The sequence below is a fragment of the Pleuronectes platessa genome, chromosome 1 (genome assembly GCF_947347685.1).
Source record: "Pleuronectes platessa chromosome 1, fPlePla1.1, whole genome shotgun sequence".
Taxonomy (NCBI): domain Eukaryota; kingdom Metazoa; phylum Chordata; class Actinopteri; order Pleuronectiformes; family Pleuronectidae; genus Pleuronectes; species Pleuronectes platessa.
In genome coordinates this window covers 27,958,804-27,984,260 of record NC_070626.1, presented here as the reverse complement: position 1 = coordinate 27,984,260, position 25,457 = coordinate 27,958,804, and the positions used below count along the sequence as shown (strand labels likewise).

The 25,457-nt window shown below is 43.0% G+C and overlaps 1 protein-coding gene across 1 annotated transcript in view; it reads right to left on the bottom strand.

The window, feature by feature from the left end:
• The window catches only part of tspan4a (tetraspanin 4a), a gene marked incomplete in the record, with an annotated part of 93,249 nt that overhangs the window by 44,338 nt on the left and 23,454 nt on the right, over positions 1 to 25,457 (bottom strand). Inside the window, 1 exon segment of the mRNA XM_053428657.1 lies at positions 3,584 to 3,775. Within this exon segment, the coding sequence (XP_053284632.1) occupies positions 3,584 to 3,775 (192 nt within the window).

Below are 25,457 nucleotides of genomic sequence, written 5' to 3'. Positions count from 1 at the left end.
TGTCTCCCCCGTGTTGTCTCCCCTCCGTGTTGTCTCTCCCTCGGTGTAGAGTCCATCAGAATTAGACTAAACCATACCCTCATGTCCCAGCATGCCTTTTATATAGAGAATATGAATTTAGGTTATTACCTGCATTAACCTCAGATGAAGAAGAAATTGTTGTTCATCATTTTCTCTACTGAATTCTTTAGTTCTCTCCCTAAATTGCAATGTGAAACCAAAACTAACCAGATCACACTCTCTGACTTTGGCCCCAAATAGTTTTAATCCCACATACGACGGACGTGATTGAAACTTTCATTTTCCTTTTCTTTGAGTAATCGGTTGCCAGTCCAACATTAAGTCCAAAGGCTGCTGCAATATTTCTGCCCTATAACAAGATTAGAGCCCACGCTATCTTTTTTTAGTTTTAATATGTTTGTATGAAGTTTGACATTCATATATATATAAAAAAATAAAAAGCTAGGGATGTGTTTGAAGTCATCACGGAATCGCAAAAAAAAAGATGATTTTCGAAAACAGAAAATCAGTCGCTCTGATGTTGTGATGCCACAAATTACAAGGCGCACAGAAAACAGGAATAATAATCCTGGCAGCGCGGAGCGAAGCAGTAATTGCTCAAACGTCTCACAGTGATGCAGCGATTCTCCGCGTCCCTCATCAGCGATCAACGTGCTAATTAGCCCTGAAACTCGGGGGGAAGAGGAGACTTCTCTAATGGGCATGAAGGATGGGCTTCCCTGTCACTCATTAAAGCAAACTATATAATTCCCCCACACTCATTATATTGACGCCGTGCAGGAGCCGGTGTGGTCACTGTGGGGAGAAGTCATGGATCGAGCTCATGATCGACATCGGAACCCGTTTCCCACAGAGCTCGTGATTGCTAACTCCTGCTGCGCCATTTTGGAAAAGATTAAATCCTATTTCCCCCCCCACCCCCCCCCACACACGCAGATTTTTCCTCCCCTCTGATAAACACTGTGCAGAGTTGATTACATGAGTTGGTTTGTTTATCAAAATCATCCCCTCGGTTGTGGGTCTGTGCCAAACGGGTAAATATAAATGAGAATCTGGTATGGATCAGGGGTTAACGCATTATCAAGCGTCCCCCCCCCCCCCCCCCCCGGGTTAAAAATTGGAGCTCATGCAGCTCAGAGTCTTGATAAATTAGAGCGTAAAATGTTTGATATTTGATGTCAGATACTTCCTGTGCCCTGACTTGCATATCAGTGGTTATATGTCACTTTTTCCTTCGAAGCCCGGCCGGTGTCAGACAGTCCTGCTGGGAAATGTGTCCCCTATTAAACACGGCACACAGCTTTTAAATCACATTTAAAAATGCCCCTCTGTCCATGTCACTATTTGTACTTATTTATTCTGTTTATATTTGTGGTAATGCATCTTTAACTAGACCAACAGGTAGAAGAAAATTGGGGCCCAATGTGACATGTAGTCCTTCACTGTGTCCTCTCTTATCTGTGCTGTGCAGGCGTTGTGGAGCCACATTGCATTTTTAGACTCCTTAGATATCGGACTTTGCAAAATATTGGACTGGTCCACATTTGTATACATTTTAAATTTGGGTTTTTTAAATCACAATCATTCAAATTCCGATGTAAATCTTCTTAAAACTGAAGAGAAAAGACAACTGGAAGGATCAATTACACAAGAAAAAATTCCCTTTGGTAGAGAATTTAGTATAAAATCACTTGATGAATAAATAATAGAGCTTCTCCATCTACTGGCAATTTGCAAAGCGTGTTATATGTAGGATCCATTCACTGTGACATGTGCTATGCATTGTTAGAGCAACAGTCTGGTGGAAAACTGGTAATTGTGGTGACATTGTGCGCTGCTCTTCCTTGGGATTACCACTGTGCTGTTAGTGTGTCAACGTGACTGACACCAGTGGTTAACCCCCCCTCAAGTGGGAGTACTGGGGCCAGTGCCTCTGACAACCAGCCGAGACCTGCACCACCACAACCACATCTGTCCAGGGAAAGCTTATATGGAGAATTTATTTGAAATGATTAATCTTTATTATACATGAGCTTCAGTAGTGGTATCCTCGTGGCTGTCTTTCTTTAAGTTTCTTCAAACTCCTGCAAGATATTACGATGCACGGTAAATGTCACGAGGTGTTCGGACCTTAAAGTTCATCTCCTGTCATTGATTAAACCTTCGAATCTCATCTCTTATATCTACATGATAAAAAAAAGAAAAGAAATCCCTTCATCGCCTTGGAATGATTTGGATGAAGCGCTTCACCTTTTCCTCATTTAATATTCGTGGACCTATAAATATGCAAATCAGCCCCAGCTAGGTCTACAGCCAGTTCTCTGCTCATCACACACACACACACACACACACACAGACACAGACACACACACACACACCTCTGTGATAAAAGTGTAGTTCAGACACACATGTTGTAACTGGAAACCGATCAAAGAACGATGAATTGCATACAGGGTTTCCCTCGAGCTGATGTAACAGAATGGTAATGTGCTTCTTGTAGGTCTGTCACTCACTCACTGCAACATTACAAAAGTAACAGTAATAGATTACACGTGTTAGACAAACCTTGATCCTGCAGCTCTGACTTTTCAACCTTATCACATTTACCTATCATTATGTCTCAGGCTTACAGGCCGTTATTAAAATAGATAACAACAGGAAGTTACTCATTTAGCTGGATAATGTTGAACTCCTGGTCGAAAGTGGTTTCTTTCTTTCTGAATCTTTCACTCTGATAGTCTCTCTGCTGTCTTGGCGTCTCTCACTCTAGATAAACGACGTGGTGACGGCCGATCACAGCACGTCACCTTCAGACGGACGGCTGGCAGCTCAGTGTGCGGCTGTCGAGTGTGAAGTGACAGCGGGGGGGCAGCAGACTGTGGTCAGAGTGTCCCAGTGTTATAAATAAATAAAATAGATCTTATCATTGTTTTTTAAGATGAAATATTCTCAGTCGTGACTTGAAATATCCGGGTCTGTGAATCAAATTGTTCCGTCAATCTGTGACACTTATGTTCAGAAGTGCAGCATTTCTGTTACCGGCCTTCAGTAACATATAAAAAAGATCCACCTCCTATTCAATACTGAAGCATCACAGATCCAAACTACACTGTAGAAACAGCAGCAGTGTAATTAATTCAGGTTGTGTTGATTGTGGGTTTCTGTCGGCAGAGCTCACTCTTGTCTTTCTTCATGAAGCCACAGAGATCGAGACCTGTGCTTTTATCACAAATCTCCAATGCAAAATGAAAGATTAACTGTGTGTGTGTGTGTGTGTGTGTGTATGTGTGTGTGTGTGTGTTTGTGTGTGTGTGTGTGTGTGTTTGTGTGTGTGTGTGTGTGTGTGTTGCTTCTCTGAGTGACGGCAGCTGCAGCAGCTGAACGCTTCTCATGAAAAGGACACAGATTGAATCCCCGGCGTGTCATTTCAATCGGCGGCTATATTGTAAAGAATTCTTAAAGATTATAGCTCTACTTGAAAAGTCATTGACGCTATTTGTCAACAAGATGCAGCAGAGCCTTGTTTTTGAAGTGAACAGGAGAAACCTGACGAATAACTTACCGTGAGCAGCAGAGGACGACTCTCTTTGACGGCGCCCACACAGCCCAGACAGCCGATCACCATGATGATGGTCCCCACCGCGATGAGCAGGTTGGCCGCCGACAGGGAGGGAAGGGATGATGACAGGGTGGCAAAGTTCCCCTGGGTCACCGAGAGCCAGACCCCCACCCCCAGTATGCCACATCCTCCCAGCTGCAGAGGCAAAGCAGAGAGAAGGTGCAATGCTGTCAGTTCGCTAATAACACGGTCAAACTCATCCCAGACACAGACACAGTGGAACATGGTGGAGCATGAGAATGGTTGAAGACTTTCTTTCGGTTTTTTTTTGTAACAGAATGCAGAGGAAGGAAATGGGAGGAAGCAAAAACCAGCTACCAGAACCAGTAAAGCTTTTGTTCAATACATTTAAAAAAAGAAAGTGAATGAAGGACAATCTGCTGCAAGGTGGAGCTTGATAGCTCTGCAGGGAGCTAGGCTAGCTGTTCATACCTATCTCCAGTCTTTATGCTAAAGCTAAACTGATAGACAGTAGAGAGGGTATCAGTCTTTTAATCAAATCTTTTTGCTTTTTCAGATTCATTCACATAAACATACATTAACAAACAGTATAAAAACAATTCTTGATAGAACAGGTCGACAAAACGTCAAATAATAAACAATTAAGATTTATCAAACTCAAAAAGACATTTATAAACAGAAAAAGTTTTTCTTTCAACTTCACTTTCACACCTGCAGTTTAGTTCACAAGTAGATCCAGACTTGAGGATTGTTAGTGAAGACCTCACATATCATACAGAGAAACCCACAGTTCCCACCATGAACCAGTTAGAGACACTGGAGAGAACAAACTCCCTTTCAACAGAGCAAGACCCGGAGACATGCATCTGTACTAAACAATACTTCAGCTAATAGCTTTTGAATTCATCTTGCAGTGATGTAGAAGCCATGCGTTGTAAAATCAACATGTTAACGTGATTCCTTTACAAGACATTATCGACTCTTCACACACGTCAAAGCAGGAAATTATGACTCTCCAATTAAACAGACTTAATTTAGACATAAGTCAAATTATCACCTTCACTAAAGAGGCTACGTTTTTAATACAGTCGACCAATTACCGACCGCTGGGCCCAGCGTTAGAAGAGCTAAGCTGCTCTGGGAGGAGATCTGCCTTCTCTGGAGTCCAACACCAGCAGATCTGGGGTGTTCCTTCTAATGCATTAGTGTCCTGATGAACAGCAACATGTTTGCTTTGGCCTTTAGAGGCTGAAATTCACAGTGTGTGTGATTATGTGCTGCACATTCATGATGCAGCATTTTCAGCTTTGACTATTGGAAATATCCATCACGCAGCCAGTCGCACTCTCTCCACGGCCACTTGCCAGAACTCCCAGCGGCAATAAGACTTACATGGTTAAACACATGATTATTGCCCCCCCCCCCCCCTCCCCCTCCACTCCACTCATTCCATACACACACTCACATGCACTTTTCTTTCCATTTCCAGCTTTAACACAAGATCTGATTTAATGAGCTTCTCGAGCTGGAAGTAGGGCAAGGCTAAAATAAAAAGCACTCATGTGGGGCTCGGCTCACTCAGGCAGCAGCTCGGAGACTTCGGCAGCTTCGGCAGATGAACGGTCTCCGGGTCAGCGCCGCTCACAACGGACACTTATCACGCCCCCAGAGTGCAGCCGCTAATGAAGTTTGGCCGCGGTGACGAAGGGCGAGGGATGAAAGGGGGACGCGGAGAATAGGTTCTGAACATTTTAAAGCTCACAGAGTCAGAGGATTCCAACGATGCCATCTCGTACATTTTGCTTCACACGTAATAATTTACACGGTAACGGAGATGAAGAGACTTCCTGCTCATACATGTGCTGGACCAATCGTGAGTCAGTCTCAGTTTTCATTTTTTAGATCATCCAATAGCTAATTAAAAACAAACTTGCCAGGGAAATGAACACTTGAACGCCAGTGTGATAACAACAACCTACAATGACAGAATGGATCTTTGGGAATCTTTGACGTATAATTGAACCATTTACTTTGGTCCCTGTCCCATCCATCACAACGGAGGGGGCGGGGCTTAGGGCCTATAATGCTGCTGCATGTCGTCCATCTTGATATCCAGTCTATGAGCCATATTTACCAGTGATTGATGGAACTTCGCCATCAATTAATTGGCGACATCTTCCATTTGTTAGAGGCGAATGCTTCTCGTTGCATCTCACACCGGTGTCTGTTAACAATTAGCTATTTCTGGCTTCCCTCAGACATGACACAACGATTATGGACGGAACCACATGCCTGCGTGATAATTGGCATCTGGAGTCGGAAGCATAAAGCTGTGAATTCACACATTGTGTTCACAGAAAAGACAGAAACACGCATCAGAGTTCTATTCATCAGATTTATAAAGCTGCACGTACGTCCATTCTGTTTCCTGCAGATCTGTCACATCGTGGAAACTGGCTGAACGTTCACAAGCGTCATTTCTACCCCATCAGTTTTTGCCATGAATGGATTGGTAGTAATGCTGTTTGCATTTCGGTACTTTGGCCCACTCTACCGCATTAACAGCAGAATGTCCCATTTCCCTGATTGAGATTGGGACTCGTTACGCTTGGCTGTTGTTTTCCAGAGCGTCCATATCACTTATTCATCAGATAAACCTTCACACCATCATCCTGCTGAGGAGGAGGATCAGGGACTGAACAGTAGAGTTATAACAGAGAGTCGTGTTTAAACTCACTTTGTGCTTCACGGCTCAGGTTTGAATTTAAAGGTCATTAACGAAGGGAAATTGATGCTCTGACGTAAAATAATAAAGAAATGTAGGTGCACTCATTCACAGTACATACTATTTTATTCCAGTTCATATGTGGGACATAGTGTATGCATGGTTTTATTTACAGTGCACGTTGTTTATGCATCTGGCCCCGGGTGCACGAGAGGCAGCGGTGGAACCAGAGACAACAACAGTCACAGTGAAGTTCACGGTGACTTCAGACACATGTTTATTTATAACTAACCAAAACCACACTCCATCCAGATAGAAGCTTTATTTCCAGCAGCAGCAGCTAAACCTTTATATTGTTGTCGAGAACTTGAAATGTCCATTGTGAGCATCGCTTTCTGGCAATCTCCTGAACTCGTACATAAATCGTAATATCTCTGTTTTTTCTTCTCTTTCCTCGACCTTCTGGAGGTGGAGAAACCAATCAGCCCGCTCACAAATCCACACAATGCCTTGTTGAGATGCTGGAGGTTTGTGTGCGACCTACGTTACCCATAACCCACTTCCCTGCGTGGGCTTGCACAGACATTTGACCCGAAAACATCTCTTCTCACTTTCATCACTTATTTGAATTTCATAGCCAGTTTCTTAAAGTCTAACAGTCCACGGGAGGACGAGGAGGATTAGAATGAAGTATTTGCCTAATTGTCTGAATGCAATGTTTTAAGATATGGGATATATATGTGTATATACAGATGTGATTATTATATGATTATGATATGCTGGCTACTGTGCATGGTCATTTGGAGCCTTTCCCAGTTAAAAAACAGTTCAGAACTGGGATCTTCTTGTGCATAAGAGATACAGAAGTATATTCACACCGACCAGGACTAAATTAATCGATAACACCTTCTATGTTTAGGTCCTGGATTTGCAAGAAAGCAAAATTGCAGTTTTCTTAAGAAGTGTAAATGTGTCTTACTGAGCCACATCACACTGGAGCATGTTGACGAGAGGCAGTGTGAAATTATTGAAATGCAACTGATCCCAGATTCGTTTACTGGGTTTAACTCTGTTAATGTCATGATCCTGTGCCTGGAGCCCGTGGAACCTTCATTACTTTCTCCTGTGTCTTGTTAACTTCCTGTCTGGATTCAATGGGTCTGGATTCAGGGGCTGCATCCTTCGGAGGACACGGTCCACGTGGCCCTAGAGGACCGCCTCCGTCATTACCTCTTTGAGAAATGGCTCGTCGCTGAAGAGCAATGAATCCTGGGATATGTTTTGGCCGGGAATGATCTACCCACTGGAGCCTGAGTTTCTCTCAAGGATGGGAGGAAGCATTTTTCTCGGCCGCATCTGAAGGAGCCTTGGAAATGAGACAGTTCTGAATTGAGACACAACCTTCGTGTCTGTGTTTCCCTTTGTTCAGTGTCAGCTCCTCCGTCAGCTCCTCCGTCAGCAGGCTGGAGTTTTCTCATGTTTATTCCCTTTGAGTTTTTTTTCATCAAGCTCTGCCCTTGTGCTGCTTGAAACCTTTGCCAGATAGGACTTCTTAACTGGGCACAAAACCCGTACATCTAATCAAAGACTTCCCTCGTGTGGCATTTGCATTTGGTTTCTGTAAAACTCTTAAATAGTGACAATGTGACATCTTCAAATTGTGTATTTTTTTGCATTTTAACTATAAAAGTAAAAGCTCGCAGCATCTGAACAGCTGGAAAAAGCAGCTATTTTCCATTTTCACTCAATAAATCACTTTATCTTCTATCAGTCAACATATCAATCAGTTGACGGATTGTTCCCTCTAACTGAGTGGAGTTGAATTTAGCTGTTTAGAAACTGACGTCTTGCATCCAAAGCTTCACAGTTTCTTAATGTGCTGTTGTTTTTGTGCGTTTAACTTTGAAGTATCGCAAAAAAACAAACCACTCAATCCAGCAGCTGTAACAGGGAAGTACTTATTTTTTTTTTCTCTTGTCACAATTTGGTCTCGATTGGAATTCCTCCAGCGAAACCAGCAGCTTTAAATCTCTTCCCTCACACAGGTTTACAGTGTTTAAACTGATGTGGCCATCTGGAGAGCCCCCCCCCCCCGGCTGCAGCTTTGTTTATCTGACGCAGAGCCTCTGACACCGGCTGCTGATTCAGGCTCGGGACAGCGACTGCTCAGTGGGAAGAGAAAACACTCTTTACTTAAATATATACGCTTTAAACTAAACTTCCTCTCCCTGATTATTCACAGCTCAGCAGAAATGTCTACGCTGATTTTACAACTTCATTTGATTTTCCCCCATATAATGTACAGTAGATCTTCTTGACCCCCCCTGGGCTTTGCCATGTATAATCCAGGTGAAGGTTTTAATGACCACGTTCACAGTGTGTGAATACAGCTGCTCTGATCTCCGTTGCAGTGAGGAGCGCCCCGTCCAGCGCCCGGGCGGGAAATACATATTAATACCATTTAATCAGTGGGATTAGGGTCCATAATTGGAATAATCATACATACATGAATGAAATGTGGTCGATGATTAGAGAACGAGGAGAGTTTCTCATGGATAACACACCGATGAATGTTGGTTTGACCTCACGTGCTTCATGTATTATTTCTTCGGTGACACTTTGAAGACTGGATCACGTATTCAGTTTGTCTCAGGAGGATGAATCCAGCTCCTTGAATCTCCTGATGATGAGGGCTGCTGGTTTTTAATACACCTCAAACTTTAGATCTCTATTACCTTTTTAAATATATATACGATTTATGAAAGACGTGAGAGAGAGAGCCCGTGGAGACGAGGCGCTCTGGAGCTCAGACTGGCCTTTTACTTTTTATTGTCCGATTCTCTTGGAAGGTGCCACATCCCAATTTACTTCCCTTGACTGACAGCGTGAAGCTTGTTCATGTTGCCTTTGCTCCGACAGGCACACAGCTGGAAGACGCCACCCTGCAGGGCCAGTTAGTCTGATACTCTGTGTTTTAAGAGCAGAAAAAACTAAATGTGCTGTTTGTGAGTTGCTTCTTTTGTGTTATCTAGTGCAGTGTGTGTTTCTTAACCTGCCTGTTTGGAATGGGCTGTTTGTTTGGTGATGTTGGTTGAAAGTTTAAATGAAACTGTAACGTTTCATGTTTATTTAACGGGTAAGTGTTGTGGTCTGTTGTTCAGTTGGATCACCTGTAAACACCTGTAAATATATAACTACAGCCGAAATGAGGTTTCTAGTATAACTACTGTATTTCTTTGTATACAAATATTTACAACTAAAAGAATGGATTCAATCCACGGTAACTCTGGAGTGCTTTTATTTTGAAAAAGAACCTGAAGCTGCTGCTGCAAAGAGAGCTGTTCACCCTTTTATTCAAAGTTCAGTGAAACTCAAGAATAAGTTGTTGAAGCCGTTGCAGTGAACCATAGTCTGTTATTGGGATCAACATCAATCTGATGGGCGAGTCCCAGTTGCTGCTGCTGCTGCACAGCGCTAGATGTGAGATTTGTGGATTTAGTGGATAGATTAGATGATTATTTGCCTTGTGAACCCTCGTGGGCAGTTTCCAGCCTGTGGACCAGACGTTTTTTTTTCCAGCCCTGCTTTCTATAATGTCTCTGCAGCTTTAGTAAGACCCTGAGGTCCTTTTAAAAATATATCTGTATATAAATGTACGAGTTTAGAGGATGATGGATCTGTTCCAGTCAACTCTGGAGGGTTTGAGTGAAACATTCACAGGAGCAGTGTGTGGGCGGTTTAAAGACCAATGTGTTTTCTAACACCCGAACATGTGTAACTGACTCTTCTATTGGTTCACGTCTTTATCTGATCTCCTTTACTTTGCCTTATTGAGCAGATTGAGCTTCGTTGCTTAAGATTTACTGTCGTCCTCCTGTGGATAGAAGTGTGTAGCCGAATGAGCACAAGTAGTTTTCTTTATCAGCTTTTAACACTTTCCCACCACATCTCCTCACCAAGAAGCTTTTTAAAAACGTCTCAAGTAAAGTATGGACTTTCGCCGGCTGCAGAGCAGATTTTCTCACCGGCAGGTTGAAGTGTTTGAGAGTAAAGTTTCCCTCCTTGGTTCATCCACCAGCCGTCCTGAGGGCTCTGCAGTCTCCTGTTGTACAGCAGCTGCAGTCTGGAGTCTTATTATAAAGTTTGCTGCCCCCCCCTTCACACTTCCGTGGGAGGCAGAGGACGGACACGGTGTGTTTTGAACCAACTGTGCTCTGGTCTGACAATTTTCCTTCTGCCACTGAGTGGAGGAGTTTGAACAGTTAATCAGTTAGAGCTGCTTCAGAGCCCTTATAAGGGAACTGCAGTATTCTTCAAACTGGATCCTACTTTTATAAATGTGGGGTTTGGAAGCGCCAGTGGCCAAAAGAGCCAAACAACAATTCACACTCGCATTCATACAATTTAGAGTGAATGAATGTTTCTACACAAATATTCAGAATTGGTCCTATAGGGGCTACAGTGTAATCTTATGGGGAAACAAACTAATTAATCAAGTTGTTATTCTAGGTCTTTGCTGGGAGTCCGGTAACATTACACATGACTTGGTCAACGAGATGTTTTGCTCTCAACCGTGCAGCAGCTTGTCGAAAGTCAAAATTCAATAGAACAAGAATAGAATAGAACGTTACTGCCAATCCAAGCAGAAAATTGTGTTCAGCTCAGCAATGCGTCATTCAAACAAGTGACAGCATAAAACAATGTAAAAATAGTCTCTCTGCAGTTTGCGTGTCAACTTTGTGCAGGAAAGAAAAGTTATTTTCTAGTGTCATAATCATAGTCATAGTGAGACGAGTGTAATGTTGCCAGATTCTTAGCAAAGACCCAGAATAACAATTTTAACCTTTTATTGTTGAAAAATAACATGTCGCAGTCGCCACATAAGATAACGTCATAGCCACCCCACCATGTTTTCATTAACACACCCACATTTATAAACATAGGGCCCAGGTTGTTTAAAATACTGGAATTTCCCTTTAAATGCAGCTATATAATATTGTTCTTCACACTAAAATATAACTGTTTGAGTATTTGTAGGACAATTTTAAGATTTGAAGTACACTACAAAAATTCAATGATCTTTTATAAATTTGAATGCAGCTCTGTATTGATTCATGGTGTTTTTTGGATTTTATAAACTGCTGGGTTTAAAAACTGTCTTCCAATTGTTAAATGAAACCAAACTCAAACCTTTCAGACCTGCTGTTTTTTAACAGAAAAATAAAAAAAACAAAGTCAATAAACCCAAATCACGCATGTCTTTGCTCAAACTGTGTTTCTTAGTAAACCGTTGTGTAAACAGGAAGCTGTGCCGCTCCGTGGGCTGTTTGCTGCCTTCACGTTGGGAATTTTAAAGATGCAAAAAACATCCCTCGCCCTTCGTTACTCAGGCATCAAACTTCCCCGCAGCTCTTTCCTCTCTGGTTCCCTCCGAGTCTCAGTGCAGAGAGAAGCTTCCACTCGACCCTGTGCAGCTCACAGCACGTTACATGGATGTCGCCAGCAGAATATACGGCTAATTAGGGCAGTTAATTAAGTCTTGACAGACTTACATCTTCTAGCCTGTGATGCCCAACACATGTTAGCTGAATAAAATCGGTAATTGAAAACACTGCATATTTGTTAGAGAGCATAATTTTCCTCCTAAATCAGCGGGAGCTTTCCAACACGAATCAACTTTCACACCATCAGCACATTTGCAGTGACAAATTAATTCATTTGAACTAATTCAACACCCCCCCCACCCCCCCCCACCCCCCCGTGATCCCTTCTTTAGTTTTGAATCCATTTGCAGCTACGCCCCATTCGGCTCCTCATTTGGGTTTTGTTTTGTTTTTGTTTAACAAGCTGTGAGAAAAGAAGGGAATAACAAAAAAACATGTTTGTGTTGCCCACAGGGGGAAATAGAACCTGCATGTTCTTCACGACTCAGAGGAGCAGGGTCCCACACGACCAGTTTTAAATCAAAGAGTCGATCAAGGAGCGGGGAAATGTATTCATGTCACATTGATCTGGGTTTTGGCAGGAGACAGGCTTATGTGCTCGTATCGTAGAAGATAAGGTTCTGAGAGAATCCGGTCTTAAGATGGACAAAGAATTTGTTTTGTCAACCTGGGACACTCAAACTAAATATATTAAGATTTCTGTAAACCGGTCATAGTTCATCTTTAATCTTTTATGCTATACAAACCTTTTCAGAAAAGCAAAATACTTGAAGCACAACTGACTTTAAATTGGGAGTGCGTGTTTCCTTTATGTGAAGGTGACACGACGTGTGATGGAATTTATCACCGGAGACGCCACTCAGCTGAAAACACACACACACACACACACACACACGCCGAGGCCAAGCAATTCCGAATGTCAGAGTTTTCACATCGAGACATAAATATGTTATATCCTCAGAACTCGACGCAAATGTTGACAAACACCTCATCTCGCAACGTTATGGAATTTGCTCCTTTTAACCAGATCTGCTCCCGAGACTTAATGGGTTCCCCCCCCCCCTCAGTGTTTGGTGCAAATCGGTTCAGCACCTTTTGCATAATCCTGCTGACGAATAAATACACACACATACACAAACACACACACACACACACGGGTGGAAACATTCCATCCTCTGCAGAGGTAATAAAACACAAAGTGATAACATTTCAACTGCAATTTTTCCCTGCTCCCATCACTCTCCCTCCACACAGCAGTTATGTAAATGTGTCATACTTTGTGTTTTTTTTTTGTGTATGAATGTATTCAACCCTTATACAGAGAGATTTATCAAGCTGTTCCAGGGACACAGAAAAAAATCTCATCCCACAAATGTCCCGTTTGATCTTCCCCTGCTTTGATGTGTGCCGTGACTTGGCCCGGCGATATCAGTTCATATCTGTGCAGAAAGATCACATCGGTACAAAAGAGCAGAATGAGAGGATTTCAGATTTTAAATGAGTGGAAGGTGTTTTTGTTTAAAAAACTTTCTATTTGGGCGAACTCCATTCAGCCCATTGAAGGATGGAAGAGTTCACTCGTTCAGCTCGTTCTTCTTCCAGTCATGTTTTTAAAAAACCTCCTCGTCGTTAATCCTGATGTTGTGTCTCACCCACACCGAGGACTCTGCTTTCACCTCTGCTCATTTGTGTGTAAACAGGATTACACAAAAACGTCTTAACACATTAACATGAAACTTGGTGGCAGGATGAGCTTCGGGTTGAGGGAAGAAGCCCGTTAAATGTTGGGGGGGCTGGATCCAGGATTTTCATTTCACTTCTCAGGGAAGAATTGATGGATCTTGATGAAATAAAAAATCAGGCGTATTTATAGGGCTGATGGGAGTGCGTGAAATGTGGTGCAGCTTGAATACACTTAAGGGGGACTGTTGATTGAGGCGTGCGCTGTGCTGAATGTCATTCTACTTTGTTCCAGGATGTAAACCTGCCTCCCCTTCACAGTGAACTGCCTCACAACTTCCAGTGGATCCTAATCCCTGTATCATCATGTGAAGGAGTTTACTGGCAGGTCACGTCTGCATTTAATCCACCGCAAAAGACAAAAACACACATTTCCACATGTACCCACATATCTGAGCTTTAAGCAGGAACCTGGTGGAGTTAATCGACGCCAGGACTCTGCACTGTCACTGTGGGTGTGTTCTTAATATTCCTCCGTATAAGTTTGACTAATCCATTTCCGCCTCTGACTGCCACACACAACAAACACATCTCCTCCTCCTCTGTTTACACAACCCTCTGCACAGGACACACACACAGCCGGGGAGATGACATGTAATGGAAACCAGGGGGATTGGGTGTAATAGTAATAACACACTAACACAACACACTCCCTGTTGAGTGGGTTCATGTTTAACATAAGATCAGGTGGAGAGCTCCGTGAGGTCGCTGTTGATTACTTTTTGAATGATATATTTATTTATATTTCATTTACATTAAAGGGGGGATTGGTTAGTTCTGCCAGGAAGGACTTTGTAATCCTCTCTGAGGAAATCATCCTCACGTTGTAGCCGCTGTCAGGAAGTGTGCGTCCATATGGGTGTAGAAGGCGGTTTTTGGTTCTAAATTTTTTTGTATGTGATCTTGTGAAACAGGCTGAAAAAATCGAATTACAGCAGATCTCAAATCTGTGAAACATATTAAACCCTGTGCAGATTTTTGCAATAAAAACATCTTCCTCTGTGTTTAACCCTTAAAGGACAAGAAGTGTTTTCATTTGCTAAAACCGAGATATTCACAAACGCCTTATAAGGAGCATTTGAGAAAAAATGACGTCACTGTTTCTTGAATTCCTGGATACTATTGCTTTGTATAATGAGTATGTTCCGTAAACAACAACAAAAGCAGCAAAAACAATTGTGTTGCTGTGTTGTCGTTTTTGTGTTCTCATCTGGACGGAGATTCCATTAAATGGAAGGGGAAATATATATGCAGTGGTGTAGACAAGGCCTTAGTCAATCCATCCAATAATATAATGCTTATTGTTCAGGTCGTGTTTTATATCAATAACATTTCTTAGTCCTGAAAAGTTTTAACCCTGTTTCAAACGTGAATAAAGTTTGTACCTGAAAGGTGTGGTAAGAGTTAAAGGTGCTATGATTATGTTATCAGTTTCATTTTTATAAAAGTGTGAAACATGTCAGTACATTCTTACACTTGGTATCAACTCCATGGTTTCCACTGACAGGCTCCACACATTAGCTGCTATGAGAGGGAATCAGGTGTTAAAGTTCTGCGAAGCATTGAAAAGTTTTAAATTTAACTCGGGCACTCTGCAGGAGCCGTGAATAAAACGTTGGGATAAAAGACTTCGTAATCTGCGAAGCCTGTAAAGATAAATTGTTCCTGATTGGCTCTGCAGAGGGAGGACGTGGAACAGTGTTCTCCTGGTCTCTGTGGCATTTGTGATTTACCTTTTGTAGACGTTTAATGAAGCTGATGACGGCCGAGTCTACAAAGTACAGTACAAAGAACAAAAGCCAGCTCCTTTCACATTAGCTGAATAATAGACATTTGCTCTGGCTCTTTTATCCGGGCTGTTATAAAGTATTCAGCTCAAATCTGGGGTGAAAATTTGCCCACAGCTCTTTCAGAACCGTCAGAATCACTGTGGGATGTTTGTTTTGCCTTTTTGAAGTATTTTTTTTTTTCAAGGAGTAAACAAACCTCCCGTCTTAGCTTTTTCGGTTTTTCTTTTTACTTCTGTCAAATTAATTCTTTTTTGGAGATTGTGCAGCTGTTTGATCCTTAAAGGCTCTGGGAACCTACTTCATATCAGCACAGGGTCTCTCTACACACAGAAAGTGATTTGTCATTTTTTTAATACGGGGTGGCCCGATGGGAGAACCCCCTGCTCACACTCAACCACACACACACACACACACACACACACACACACACACACACACACACACACACACACACACACACACACACACACACACACACACAGACACACATACACACATACACACAGATTTCATCAAAATGTTTTTCCCCAATAGGCTGAATACATATGTTGGCCTAGACTTCCCCTATAAATGGACATAATGTATTTTCCTAATGCTTATTTTTCAAAAACACATTTCATTTTTGTCTGTATAAACCTAACCTTCAGTAATGTGACTGTATCAGCTGAACATGGTGCAGTTCAGTTCGGGTTAAATTCCTCAGTCACATTATCCCACTCTGTTTCCAGGGTTTCCATCATCTGTTCCAAAACCTACATCCATTCCTGTCTCCTCTGAAATATTCTGTTACAGAGGAGGCTTCGTCTGGGATGGATTTTCTGCAGCGAAGACGCCACTGAATAAAAACAGGAATATTAAAAACAAATGTTATAGCACTGCAAGACTTGGCTGCAGTGTGTCTCTGATCCTCCTGCTCTTCTGGGACAACATGGGTTCGGCTTGTTGTTACTCTGACTAATAGAGTATATATATATACTAAGGTGTAGTATAGAATTGAGTGTTTACATTATATAAATATTACAAATCGAAGACAAACTGAGAGAAAAGGGTGCATCTACAATCTTTCTGAGACTTCAGCACCATGGACAGCGCCATTGGTTCATCAACACAGTTAATATTCTGATCCGCTCGATTCCTTTGATCCTAATGAACCTCGATCAGATGAATAATAAATGATTCAGGCAAACTACACATGCACATTAATAAACCAAACAACCCGTCTGCACCCGCTCCTCTGGGACAGAGTGGGGGGGTGGCAGGTCAAGAGGGAGGACGGCAGCTTCTCCACTAAACAAAACAGAATCAAATTAAGAAAAGTGTCTCCGTCAGTTTGAACACAAAAGGACACAACACAACACAACCAACAACAGACACACACATGCTCATTTGCCGTTGTTTTGCAGAAATCACTAGATCTCCTCTATCTCCTCTACACAAAAAAATCTATTGAAGTGCGTGATTGTGTCTTTTCTCTCTGGCTCAACGTTGTGCAGGGACCAGTTAATGTGTAGAGAGTCTCAATAACCCAGTTTACAATGGCCAGCTGATCTGTTTACTTCACACGACGGAGGAGAGGATTCAATCTCTAGTGCTGGTGGGACAACAGGTTAACCCCCGTCACAACCTGTCATTATGATTACTGTTAGTCATTCTCAAGTCGTACGGCTAGTCCTGGTAGTCAATAAGAACCTCATTAGTCTAATTTGATTGTTAGAAAGAAAGAAAGCCTTTGGGGCTCAAGGAGCGTTTCCTGCATTAATTGGGGCTTTGTTAACCGACTCCGAGCTAGAAACAGTGAGTGACTGAAGTGTTTCCACAACATGAGCTGTGCAGAAGCAGAGTTGGAAAATAAAATACAAAAACAACTGCAGCACATTTGGGCCAACTCGTCGCACCTTATTAAAATTCACTGACTTATTTGGGGGGGAAATTCAGGGAGAAAGAAGTATTCACATCCTTTCCTTAAAAATATCAGTGATCAGTGTAAAAGCCCTCTCTGGTTTCATGGTTAGCATTCTGGTTATTTCTCAGAGAATAATTCTTGAATCTTACGATGAAAAACAAGATGTTTAAGGAGCAGATATTAATGAGTGTGTGAAGGTTTTGTGCAGATCCAAGTTCAAAATGTAAATGTGCTTTCGTAAGGCCAGTGCTCTTAGTTTGTTATTTTTTTCAGTGACTCGGCTATAAGAGATTAAAATGTGACTTTCTGCACATCACACTCATTAAACCCAGTTAAACTCTTTTATTTTGATATTCAGATCTCATCTTGCTCTCTGGTCTTTCTGTGATGTGTGGAAACAGTTTTCAAGTGGCCGAACCCTGAATGTGACATAATTAGGTTGCATGTGTGAGTGTGTGTGTAATCAACATTTTACAGTAACTATCAAATAACCTCAACACTGATCTAATCTAAACCTAAACCCAACCTTATCCTCACATGTATTCACCTTCAAATATAATGATTTACATTGCTTTGCTTTTTTCCCAGAAGGAAGAAGAATCTATAATTTAAGCATCTCCACAAATGTAAGTCCACACATGAGCACTACCTGAACCACACACACACACACACACACACACACCCACACACACACACACACACACACACACACACACACACACACACACACACAAACACTCATACACCCCAGAGTAGTATTAGAGTGTTTGCATGTGCTGAAGTTTGCCTCTGGCATCCCAGCATGCCCCTCACCGAGCCTCATGAAGGCTGGCGAGCTCACACACAGTCAACAATGTTACCTCTCGCTGCTTATCTCAACCGCTCCACACCTGGAGAGAGAGAGGGCAAACTCACACACGCTGACCTACTTTCCACCGAACAGGGGCCCTGACAGCCTCTGGAAATCAGATGTTCTCCACACGTCTTAAAAAGTCAGACAGTCTGGAGTGGTCAGCAGAATAACAGAGTTACAGGAAGCTGGAGGAGTTGGAGTTCGTGCCGCAGAAGATCTTCAGTACGTGTGTGTCTCTGTGTGTGTACGTGTGTTTGTGTGTGTATGTGTGTGAATGTACTGGAGGATAACATTGTTTTCCATGCTGATGAAATTACAACTCTTAATCTACCTTCAGATCCCCAAAGGGAATACATCTGGACCTCACATGAATAACTGTATATTCAAACTGTCCTTTTAATAAATCACATTGATTTTTAACCCCCGGGCTTCTCTCCTGGCAATAATAACTTCTTCGTTAAATTATCCATCTCTGCTCTTCTGCTCTGTGCAAAAAAACGCACTTCAGTTCTTAATATCCTCCAATCTATTAGGAGGGTGCAGTGGGATAAAAGAACCACACTTGCCCCCGGGCCAAGTTCAAATCGCACAATTCCAGCCCTAATTTCCCACTCCTTACTCGTGAAGTGCTCAGAGGTGAGATCTCACCGACTCCTCAACGCGCATCTGCAATTCCTCTGCGTCCCTGACCCTGTCATCTGGTGTTGGAGCCACAATGTGTGAACTGTGTAGCCACGTGATGACTTTTGAAAGTTGTGTAGAGCGTTCAAGGCCCCCGGCGTTTTGATGTTCTCTGATAAAATCACGACGTAGCAGCTGTCACACGAGGCAAAGCTGTGAAATAAGGCCGAGCGGCAATCTGCTGTGGTGAGAAGCCTCCTGCAGTCGTCTTCCCACTCCCACTCTCCGACACGTTCAAACACTCATTGGGCGGGATGCATTGTGTAGGTCGGACTTTTGTCGTCACGATGAAGGCGATGCACGTCTCCTCCAACATGTACATGGTTCTCTTGATCACATGATCTCCACGCTCTGTCCTGGATTAGATTCTCTTCATCCTCTCTGCCTGATTTTCTCTGCTCTGCTGTAAGAACTGATCCTACTGATCCTGAATTCTATCTTCTTTTTTTTTTATTTATTTTCTCAATGTATTAACTCTTCATTGTACCCCCGGACCCACCATTGAAAGTGAGGGTCTTATTCCTCATTGTGTTTTCCGAGGCTTAAATAAATAATCAATCAATCAATCTTCTCTCCTGGTTTTATGGAATATGACAATATGAAGATTTCCTTTAAGTCTCCACTGTTTGTAATAATGACCCTTTTTAAACAACACAGTGTTTTGACAGCACAATCAACAGGAAAGATGTGTCTGTGTTTTATAAAAACTTCTGTTGAGTCTAGACACAAAACCAACTTGGGGAAAGATCATTGTTTGGATTAAAATAATCCTTCATTGTCATCGTTACAATAATAGCCACTAGGTTATGGTTGGGAAAGGATTGTGGTCATGGTTAGAAGAACCAGACAATGGTGCCGCGGGTTCAAGTCCCACATGTTGTCGAACCGTTCATCTCCACCTCCCTGTGTGGAGTGTGTGTCTCTACATCAAGTTTCCATCCAACAATTTCCAAATTAAACCAAATTTCAGGACAAATTAGATGAATGCACTTTCTTCATTCACTACTGTAATGAAATTTGGTTTCTCATGATAAACAGCTGGTGGTCGGTCGCCAATGAATCACTGCAGAAGAAGAAGGGAGAGAAACCAGATGATCTAATAATCGAGCGTTAAAGTTAAAACTACAAAAACACAATGTAAAAAGAAAAATGTTACATTTTCCTCATCGCTCCACAAAGATCTGATGTTAAGTCTCCAATCGTCTCTTCGGTAGTGAACCTAAAACCTCATGATTCATGTTCTTCTATTCTTTCTCTGCTCTCTTTGCACTTTGCTGCATTTGTCTTGATCCGTTCACCCAACTTATCTTTAGAAACTTTCTTTCGGGATGTTCTGAATTACTCACACTTCCGCTCAGGTTTTGAATGAGCATCAAAACCCACATATTACACTGTCACCTCCTGTGTGACTTACGACTGCAGCCGCTCCACGGCTTCGCCACCGGAATGTTAATATTTATCGTTTTAAAAAACATTTTGACGCTGTTGTTTTTCTCGGGGGGGGGGGGGGGGGGGGACGGACACACACTGTCATTTGTCTGCTTGTCCTGGTGTGGAGGATAAGATTCAGTCGTGACACCCCTCTGTGGGAAACCACCAGAACCCACACATCCTGATGCACAGGGCCTGCAGCCTCCGGGGGAATCCAAACACCAACTGCCAAGTCTCTGCTGACACCTGCCCCCGCTCCCTTGTCCGCCCCCCCCTCTGCCCCCCCAACCCTGTGCACCCATTCATTCAGAGACACAGTCACGACCATGTCTGCAATGTGCTGGTTCTTTTCATGCCCATCAGAGCAGCTGAGGATGCACAGAGACGCCATTTACAATTCACCGCTGTTCAGAGTGCAGCTGTGTGAGACATCGTGGAGCATTCGAAACCACTGAGAGGAAACTGGGCCCCGCTCCCTGCAAGAGCCCATCGCCGCCGTCGTGTCCTCCCAGCGCTTCACACAGGCCGACATGCAGGTTCACTCGATAAGCTGCTGGATGGTTTAAGAGAAGGCAGGTGACTAGAAGCTTGTAACAGACTGCAGAGCCAAAAAAACACAGCCCTCTACAACCCTCTATAAATAAACCAAGTGGAAGATCCAGAGTAGATGGAGAGAGGAAGGAAGGAAGGGAGGGAGGGAGGGAGGGAGAGACACTGCAAAGAGTAATCAATAAATCTCTAATCTCCTGAGTATTCTCTCCTCCCCCCTCCTCTGCTCTGCCAGCAGGAACACACACATGCACACTCACAGCAGTGTGCGCTCGCATGCACCTCCAGCCGCCCGCAGGTCTGCTCTCATTATATCGACTGGGATTGGGAGGAGGCTGATTTGTTGCAGCGGCGCCCGGTTTGTCAGACACGGTGACAGCAGCCGTCCAGTCCCAGGGCTCCGTCAGATCGGAGGCACCGGCTCAAACACGGCTGATATGATTCATCTGGTTTCCCTCACGCCAGGAGCTGCAACTGCCCCACGAATCACAATCCTACTCAGGTGCAAACAGAATGTGAACCCAGATCAGCAACCATCGGGTTAAACGCAGCAGCTGTGTGGGAACATATCACTGTTTCATATTTAATCAAGCATTGCACACTTATGTCATCGAGTGTGACCTCATCCTCTGAAACAAGGAGCCGAGTCGTGTCATTTGACTTCATAGATTATATTAAGATTTGTGACAGCAGCTCGAAAGCCATGAAAATCATCAAAAACTTTCCTTTGTGAAATTGCCTCAGCTTCCGAGGCAGCCATTTTGGAATTGATTATGTAGGAATCACGCTGAAGTAAATTACCCTCAGCCCCCCAGTTCCCTCAAGTGTTGCCTGATCTTAATGAGCCCTGATTTGAGAACGGCTTCTTTCTCCGCACTCGAATCACTTTGCCATATGCAAAATGGCATAATTATTATATGAGACTCCTCCAGGACGGGGAGATATCAGCTAACGATAATATGAAATGTAAGAGCCTCACGAAACGCCCTGGGGCTGGGGAAGATAGATCCCAGCTGACAGTGGGCGAGAGGCGGGTTCGCACTGGACAGGTCATCAGTCCATCACAGCAGCGACACGTAGAGATAAACAACCACTCACACTAACACTCAAATGGCAGGTGAGAGGCGCTGTTTAACCTGCATGTGTTTGGAGAACAAACTCCTCACAGAAAGGCTCCGGATGAGGTTTCGAACCCACAACCTTATTACAGCACTACAGCTAATCCATATAGCTGTGGAAGGAATCGTGATGCCGACTGGATTATGTTTTCTGTCCAAGCAAGTGAAATGTCATCGATCACTAAATGTGGCAAATGTCAGAGAAGTTGACCGAGTGTAACAGCACGATCATCATTTGTTCTGATCCTGAAATACAACACATGCTCGTACAGTGCATTCAGCATTGGCACGAAGTTGTTGATCACCACAAAGGTTTCGCATTCACAGAAACAACAACTGATTCTGACAACAACTGAGCTTCACAGGCCGAGCAAACAGCCCGTTCCAACCAGGCAGGTTCGGAGCGGACATTTGTTTAACCCCTTGTAGACGAATGTCGCAAATTTGCCTCAAACCCCATTCTGGTCTGAATGCCGCCGAGGTGACGATTGTGCCTGATGGTGCGAATACTACACATACCAAGGAAGGTATTGGAAGCAGTCTGCCGCCATCTAGTGGTCGGAGTGGAAAATACATTCTAGCCCCTTGAGACTGGGCAGCAAAGTTATTTTTAGGTATTAAGCTGTATTTGAAATACTGTTATGATGGAACAGCAATGATTGTACAGAAAACATATGTTGTTATTCAATTTCAAGCCAAAGCAGCATCAATATAATAATCTACATAACAACATTTTTTAAATCAAGGTTAGGCCTATGCCCCATTATGCCTAATGTCGCCAATTTGCCTCATACCTAAATTTATATCTTTTGTTTATGCTATATTGAAATTAACAATCTCCACTTAATTTAGCATCTGTATGACAGGCCAAAAACACCAATAATATTTTTTTTACATAATTGGAAATGAATTCAGGCAGTAAGGGGTTAACCGACTCCAGGTTTTTTCTCCAGCCTCAAACAAGGGGCTTTTGTTGAGCACCACGTCCTCAGAGCGTCTGCCGTGCGCTCTGGGGTCAAAGTCCTGCTCTGTACCATCCCCTCCAACCTCTTACCACAAGATCATGGTGGCTTCAAGCATTGTCTGTAAATATAATCCAAAAGAGCACTATACAAATACAACTGCAGGAGACAGAGTTGTTATATGACATGAAAATAATTCAGAAAAAGTAGAATAATGATAATGAATCCCAGCACTAACGTAAAGCTAATAATATATATAAAACCATAGGTAATATCACACGTATAAAAAAAATATGTTTATAATATCACATAATAGAAACATCATCAAATGTCGTAAAGTTCTTTGCACTCACACTAATGGAAATCATTTAAAAAAACTATGTTATGCAGAATCCTATAAATACATTGATTCACAAGATATTTCCCTCAGTGCAAATGTTGTGCAGCCGCAGTGCAGTGAGCCGCAGGGCAGAATGATACAATATGAATATGTGACATTATAAGAAGGAGGTAACTGTTTTCACTGACTCTGAAGGGATTTAATTTTACATTTGACATTCAGGTTCAGGGGGTTAATCCACTTTCTATCCATACTATGAAAGTTGGCCAGAAAAGGGAAAATGGACGTCAACATCTTAAATAATTTAGAGAAGTTATATTTATATAAGCCGACATGAAAAGCACATCCATGTATCCAAGTCTCCTTCTTCTTTCAAATCCTTTTCATCCAGGATTCCAGATCAGAGAAATAACAAACGTTCAGGAATGTTTAAATCTCGACTGAGTGAGCCGTGACAGGCTCTCACAAAACCTCTCTCGGATTTAATCGTGCAACACTTAAATTGGTGGGAGTTGATGTCTCTGGAAGCCGAGAACATCGGGGGGGGGGGGGGGGGGGGGGGGGGGGGGAGCAGCGTCGGCACTTTAAGACGCACCTGCTGCTATCAAGTGCTCCCGTGCAGAGCAATCAGCCGACCTAATGACTCCCAGCAGATGGACGTGGAGAAGAACTGTTCCCCTGGAGCTGTGGCCTCCGTTGGCTTCGGATGGGCTTTGGTCCATGGATACGATTGATTCCTGAATTACTTTCTTATGAGGTCTGATCCAGGTTTGGAGAAATCGTGGATGAGACCTTATCAGCAAGAACCAGGAGGTGTGTGTGTGACACTGCGGCTGGTAAACACCTCATCGGCAGCGGAGATGGTTTTGAAATCAGGACGCGGCGGCTGATCGGGAACCTGGAGGCTGTTTGTGATCATTTATATATACGAGGATATGAAATATTCATTTACTCGTGGTCGGAGTAAACATCACGTCTCGAGTCAGAAGCAGGGGACTGAGGAGAATCAAGCATCAGCTGCGTTCATGCGTTCAGACATGAAAACGTACAGAAAACAGGGTTCAGACACTTTCTGGAGTTTGACTTTCACATTCTGTGAGAAGAATTTTATTTGATTCTACAGCCATCGACACCAGCACCGGCTCTTTCGGTCAATTGCCCTCAAATCTTGTCCTATTGAATTTACATCATCGTTGACGTCTTCTACTTGTGTGGCTCGTCTTTCTGGAAAATTGCCTCCTCACACGAGCTCGCTCAAACATTTCCTGGAAATCTTTCCCTCTGGAAATGTGCAGGAAAATCTCCAGACTTCAGTGGTTATAGCAATTCTTCATTTTAGTTTTCTGCTCTGTCACCTTTGCACTTCAGGTTTAATGTGTAGTTCAGATACTAACACACTCTGTCCCGTCACAAGTCGAGATGGCGAATGATTAAAAGCATATTCTATGCAACACGGTCAATAATAAAGCAAGTGAGGGAAATGCAATGCAACACTTTGTCCTCGCAATTATTGATCCAGTTCCTCACAAGCCCCGGACTAATGTAGTAATAATAATAAAACAGCCCCAACCCTGAGGTTTCCTTTGATATATAAATTATAGAACCAGAAAAATTCAGAGAGATATTACACCAGAGTTACAAATGTGCCAGAGATGTCGGGGGGGGGGGGGGGTATTTTAGTTTCCTGTGGTGAAGTCGAGTCTGAATCAGTCGCAGCAACAGGAGGATCCTCAAATACGTGTTTGCACAAAGAGAGCTTTCAAAGATTATAGACTTTGTCAAGGTTGTGACAAGAGTGAGACCAAAACACATCTTGAGTCAACAACCAAGGCCAAACTGAGTGTTTCAAAAAGGTAAAAACACTCAGACAAATAAAAAAAAACTACAAACAAGTTAATAGAGAAGAGACTTTCAATAGCTCGATGGTTTTAAAGAAGCCGGGCGGTCCCTTCTTTATGTCCTTATAGGTAAAGATTGTTCTTACCCCCAGAGTTTCCATCGCTGGCTGTTATATCTAAATAAAACCAACACTAACAGAATCAAATGGTCTCATCTAAAAGAAGCTGTACACTATTTGTTTGAATCAGGTTCCACTTGTCAGAGAACCCCCCACAAACATGTTACACAGCAGAATCGGCTAATCGAGGACATTCGTCAGCGTTAGCAGTGAACACAGACATTTCTGAAACAACGCACAAACCATGGAACCTTTACCCGTTCGTCCCATTCTGCCAGTGGGAGGTATCATCGGTTAACCAGTCCCCAACTGGTCGAGTCCTCTCACCTGACCCACAGCTGGATTTCACTGTGTCACTGAGGG